General features: G+C 49.4%; 1 protein-coding gene and 1 non-coding gene across 5 annotated transcripts in view; one reads left to right on the forward strand and one right to left on the reverse strand.

The window, feature by feature from the left end:
• The window catches only part of TRIM16 (tripartite motif containing 16), a 42,778-nt gene that overhangs the window by 2,254 nt on the left and 34,524 nt on the right, over window positions 1–6,000 (reverse strand). For all 4 annotated transcript variants that reach the window (XM_023244652.2, XM_006939855.3, XM_045045359.1 and 1 more), the window contains 3 exons: window positions 5,157–5,390; window positions 1,794–1,959; window positions 1,228–1,323 (listed from right to left, as the gene is read on the reverse strand). In XM_023244652.2, the coding sequence (XP_023100420.2) occupies window positions 1,228–1,323; window positions 1,794–1,959; window positions 5,157–5,390 (496 nt within the window). The remainder of the gene's footprint in view (window positions 1–1,227; window positions 1,324–1,793; window positions 1,960–5,156; window positions 5,391–6,000) is intronic.
• Window positions 5,526–5,610, forward strand: TRNAQ-UUG. Its single transcript has one exon. It is a non-coding gene; the product is annotated as a tRNA-Gln (tRNA).

The following is a 6,000-nucleotide window of genomic DNA, read 5'->3' on the forward strand; positions in this document are numbered from 1 at the left end:
CACTTTCTCTCGGAGCACTCTGGCCGTTTAAACTTCATGGTGCTCAACAAAATGTGTATAACCCATTTATTTGTGTGTTTGTTTCGTGCCTGTCTTCCTTCTAGTCTATAAACTCCACATGTCCCATGGGACTCTATCTTGGGCTCTTATATTTTCCAAGTGAATTAGCATATTCAAGTCTATTTAAATTCCAGGGACGCCTGGGTGGTTCAGTCGGTTAAGCACCTGACTCCTGATTTCCACTCAGATCATGATCTCATGGTTTGGGGGGATGGAGCCCCACGTCGGGCTCTGCGCTGACAGCTTGGACCCTGCTTGGGATTCTCTCTCTCTCTCTCTCTCTCTCTCTCTCTCTCTCTCCCTTTTTCTGCCCCTCCCCTGCTTGCACTAGCTCTGGTTCTCTATCTCTCTCTCTCAAAAATAAATAAATAAACTTTTTTTTTTTTTTTAAAGGGAGTCATCTCGTAACTAACCAGGATCTTCAAAAGTGCCAAGGTCATGAAAGACAAAGAAAAACTAAGGGACTGGACCCAGACTGGGAGAGACTAAGGAGGCATGGAAACATTTGTGATCCTGGATCAGACTATGGGCCTGAAAAAGGACACTGGTTGGAGCACTTGGTGAAACACTTGAATAAATTCTGTAGATGAGCTTATAGCAGTGTGCCAATGTCCGCTTCCTGGTTTCGGTCAACGCACTGTAATTACACAAAGCGTTAACGTTTGGAGAAGCTGGATGAAAGGTCGACGGGAATTCTTTGTCCTATTTTTGCAACGTTTTTGTAAATTTGAAATTGCCTCAAGCGTGAAAAGTAAAAAAATAACTTTTTCATTAAATTGTTTATATGTCCCATTTAGGGATACACCTGGGGTTGCGAGAACTTGAAACTTAGTGAGAGATGGTGCTCTTGGGGCGCCTGGGGGGCTCCGTCGGCTAAGCGTCTGACTGGCTCAGGTCACGACCTCATGGGTTCATGGGTTCGAGCCCCGCGTCGGGCTCTGTGCCGACAGCTCGGAGCCTGGCGCCTGTTTCGGATGCTGTGTCTCCCTCGCTCTCCGCCCCTCCCCCCCCTTGTGTGCATGCTCTCTCTCTCTCTCTCTCAAAAATAAACATTAAAAAATTCTTTAAAAATTTTTAGAAAACAAAAGAGAAAGATGGGGTTCGTGCTTCACCAGAGCATTACGCTGACGTCGATGAGTGGGGAAGAGGAAGCTGTTCACAACTTACACTGGAGGAACTGGTGCCGGGTGCTGGGCTCAGGTTTTGAGGTCCAGTACTTGCGCTGGACCACGGCAGACACTTGAGTTCTGATATCATATTCCTCTAGAAAAATCAGAGGGTTATGAATGCACACCTGTCCAGGTGGTCAGGAGAACCTAAGAAGCAGGACTTCCCAGCCACTCTTCCCCGGGCTCCCTGGGGGAAGGACTGGACTCCAGTCATGTCAGAGAGAGCTCTGCCCAATGGGCCACATTTCTCTCATGGGTGAAGCATAATACGCTGGAGAAAGATCCCAGACTGGCTTGGATTCCACTTAAAAGTACAGGCATTCACAACCTCAAAAACGCAAGCCAACTGCACGATGTAACTAACTCGACGTCTCTGGGCCTCAATCGCAAAATAAAATCATCAAACTAAGCGTCCATTAGCGACGTGGCCTGGCCAAAGGACGACTTTGAAAATGAGACATTCCCCCTGATTTCCCCCGCTCTCCCCTGGCTGTCCCTCACCTTCCCCACCAACCACTCTGAGAAACACTCATACCACAGCCCACGGCCCGGACAGCTTCTCACCTTCCTTGGAGAAATCCTGGAGCTGGACCTTGTAGTTCTGTAGCAACTGGATTAAGTGAACAGTGGAGTCTGTGATGACCTTGCGGATGCCCGAGAGCTTATCCTTGAGTCCTATGTAAACACTCGGGAAGGCACCGTCCTCAGTGTTCTTAAACTTGCAGTACTCCTGCAGGTGAAGAAAACATGGCAGAACGTGCCTTGATCTCTGCATTTCTCACACTGCTCCCATTACACCACTGGCTGCGTCTGTAAAATGGGTTGATGGTAAGGTGCCCTTCAGAGAGCAAGTCTATGTAACATATCTAGCTCAGGACCTAACAACACAGAAGGTGTTTCTTTTTTAAACTGGGGACGTGGGCTTTTAAAAATCAAGAGACACCGGGGCGCCTGGCTGGCTCTCTTGGTGGAGCATGAGCCTCTTGGTCTCGGGGTTGTAGGTTTAGAGCCCTATGCGGGGTGTGGAGGTTACTTAAAAATAAAACTTTCAAAAAAATAAATAAATAAAATAAAATCAAACTTTCAGGGGCGCCTGGGTGGCTCAGTCGGTTAAGCGTCCGACTTCGGCTCAGGTCGTGATCTCGCGGTCCGTGGGTTCGAGCCCCGCGTCGGGCTCTGTGCTGACAGCTCGGAGCCTGGAGCCTGCTTCTGATTCTGTGTCTCCCTCTCTCTCTGACCCTCCCCCCATTCATGTTCTGTCTCTCTCTGTCTCAAAAATAAATAAACGTTAAAAAATTTTTTTTTGTTTTAATAAAACCTTGAAAAAAAAAAAGAATAGGGGCACCTGGGGGCTCAGTCAGTTAAGCATCTGACTTCAGCTCAGGTAGTGATCTCACAGTTCATGAGTTTGAGCCCCGCATCGGGCTCTGTGCTGACAGCCTGCAGCCTGCTTGGGATTCTGTCTCTCCCTCTCTCTGCCCCTCCCCTGCTTGTGCTCTCTCTCTCTCTCTCTCAAAATAAATAACTTAAAAAAAAATTTTTTTTACAAGTTACACATTTAAAAAAAAATTTTTTTTCAACGTTTATTTATTTTTTGGGGGACAGAGAGAGACAGAGCATGAACGGGGGAGGGGCAGAGAGAGAGGGAGACACAGAATCGGAAACAGGCTCCAGGCTCTGAGCCATCAGCGCAGAGCCTGACGTGGGGCTCGAACTCACGGACCGTGAGATCGTGACCTGGCTGAAGTCGGACGCTCAACCGACTGCGCCACCCAGGCGCCCCTACAAGTTACACATTTTAACACTGTATGTGGAGTTTAGCACCATACATGAGAAAAGTGGTATTTTAAATCAGTGGGGGCAAAAACGGGTTATTCAACACATGCTGTCGTCTCAAACGGGTCGCAATTTGGAGAAGAAGTTGCCTTTCTACATAAATAACTTACACGCAAATATATTTCATGCATCTTAAAGTTTTTAAGTTAAAGTCCTACAAAGAGGAAAGAAAAAAGAAAAATTATGTCCTCTCTGGGGAAACTCATGACGTGAGAAGCCAAACATTCATTCCTATTTTCTTTGTTTTGATATTGGAAAGCAAAGGAAACTGACAAAGACATTCTGTTAGTATTTTTGTCTTTCTCTCCCTGCTTTTCTTTCTCATTAAAGGGTTAACTATGGTTGTCTTTGGGTGGTGGGAGCCTGGGTGATTGTTTCCTTTCATATTTTCCAAGAGGTTTTTTTTTTTTTTTTTCCCACAACAAACATTTATATTTGTCGTAACTAGAGGGGAATTTTTTTCAAAAGTGCCATCAGTGGGGCACCTGGATGGCTCAGTCAGTTGAGCATCTGACTTCGGCTCAGGTTATGATTTCGCGGTCCATGAGTTCGAGCCCCGCATCCGGCTCTGTGCTGACAGCTCAGAGCCTGGAACCTGCTTCGGATTCCGTCTCTCTCTCTGTCCCTCCCCTTCTTATGCTCTCTCTCTCTCTGTCTCAAAAATAAATAAACATTAAAAAAATTTAAAGAAAAATTATTTCGGGGCCCCTGGCTGGCTCTGTGGGTAGACCATTTGGCTCTTGATCTCGGGGTGGTGAGTTCGAGCCCCACATTGGCCATAGCGTTAACTGAAGAAAAATAAATCAAAACAAATTTTTTTTTCAGTTATTTTTAGGGATATTAGACTAGAAGGAGCCTCGAAAGTTATTGACTCTGAGCTGATTATCTGGTAAATGAGGAATTTGAGACCCAGAAAAGTTAACTGACTTGGTTATACACTGCCCGGCTATCTAGTGACAGATCTGGGAGGATGGAATTTACACCCAGTCCCTGCAAGATGACATGTCCTCAGGTCTGGCACTAATGGCATGTGGCTTAGCGAATACTGCGTGACCCCATGATGAAAGTCTCGTCTCCTCTGCCTGCCCGGCTTTCCTCAATCAACCAGCACACGCAGCCCCTCTCTGAAAGGCAAGAGGTTCCCCAGCCTCACCCCTGCCGGGCATACTGATACCAGCTGACTCCTCTCTCACCTGAAATTCTCCACTGGTGGTGTTGCTGACTTCACGTAGAAGAACAAAGTTCTCCCGCAGTCAGATGCCTGCCTGGCCCCGTGAGCCTCGTTTCCATCACTATGTGCCCAGCAGCCCACGCCCCCTCCTTGTGAAAGCACCTAATTCCCCACATCAGTGGTGCTTTCTTTTTTATTTTTTTAATTTTTTTTAATGTTTATTTATTTCTGAGACAGAGAGAGAGAGAGAGAGACAGAGCATGAGCGGGGGAGGGGTAGAGAGCGAGGGAGACACAGAATCAGAGGCAGGCTTCAGGCTCCGAGCTGTCGGCACACAGCCCGACGCAGGGCCTGAACCCACGAACCGTGAGATCGTGACCTGAGCCCAAGTCGGTCCCTCAACCGACTGAGCCACCCAGGCGCCCCGGTGGTGCTTTCTCAAACCTCCCTGCCTGAGCACAGGCTGTTCTGTCTCTTTGGACATGACTTCTCTTCCATGACCCAGTTCCAGTCTCCCACTCTGGGGAGTCTTCCTTTCCGCTCCTGTATTCCTGTTCTCTGCTAACACCTACTTCTCTCCGGTCCCACGGCGCCCCGTGCACCCCATTTATCGAAGAGCGGTTCTAGGGGCTCCCGGGTGTCTCGGTCGGTCGAGCACCAGACCCTTGTTTTAGGCTCAGGTCACGATCTCGCGCTTCGGGAGCTCCAGCCCCGCGTCAGGCTCCGCGCCTCCAGCACGGAACCTGCTTGGGATTCTCTCTCCCTCTCTGCCCCTCCTGCTCTCTCTCCTCTCTCTCTCTCAAAATAAATAAGTTTGAAAAAGAGCAGTTCTAGTCCCGCATTCCCCACATCTGGCACAGACCCAGCAGAGCGAGCAGAGCACCAGGGATGGGTGCCTCGGGCCCCGCCCCCGCCCGCACCTCCAGGAAGAGGGCGGTGTTACTGATGGAGGCAATGCTCTCCAGCTCCTGCCTCCTCCTCTCCATCTGTGCGCTCCTGTGCTCCAGATGCGTCCGGATGCCGCTGGCCTGGCTCAGGGCGGCTTGCTCCTTCTCCTCCAAGAAGAGCATCACGTCGGTCTGGGCCTTCCTCACGGCAGCAAGCAGCTCCCCAAACTGCTCCTCGGCCACCGCCTTCACCTCCGACACTGACACCTGGTGAGGGAGGGGGCGGCGAAGGAGATGTTAGCAAGGCTTCGACTTTATCGAAGCTCCACACACAGACCCGTAAAGCCGAGCAACCCGCAACCTGGGGAGCAATTTTCTATAACAAAAGGCGGCCTTTGGGGCGCCTGGGTGGCTCAGTCGGTTAAGCGTCTGACTTTGGCTCAGATCGTGATCTCGCGGTTCGTGGGTTCCAGCCCCGCGTCGGGCTCTGTGCTGACCGCTCAGAGCCCGGAGCCTGCTTCAGATTCTGTGTGTCTCTCTCTGCCCCTTCCCTGCTCGTGCTCTCTTTCTCTATCTCAAAAATGAATAAACATTTAAAAAAATTTTTTTCAGCAGCCTTGGGGCCCCTGGGTGTCTCAGTCGGTTAAGTATCTGACTTCAGGTCAAGTCGTGATTTCGCGGTTCATGGGTTCAAGCCCCGTGTCGGGCTCTGTGCTGACAGCTCAGAGCCTCCTGGAGCCTGCTTCAGATTCTGTGTCTCCCTCTCTCTCTGCCCCTTCCCCGCTCGCATTCTGTCTCTCTCCCTCTCAAACGTAAATAAACATTAAAATAATTTTGTTAATAAAAAATAAAAAAAATTAAAAAGGCAGCCTTTTAT

The sequence above is a fragment of the Felis catus genome, chromosome E1 (genome assembly GCF_018350175.1).
Source record: "Felis catus isolate Fca126 chromosome E1, F.catus_Fca126_mat1.0, whole genome shotgun sequence".
Classification (NCBI taxonomy): Eukaryota; Metazoa; Chordata; class Mammalia; order Carnivora; family Felidae; genus Felis; species Felis catus.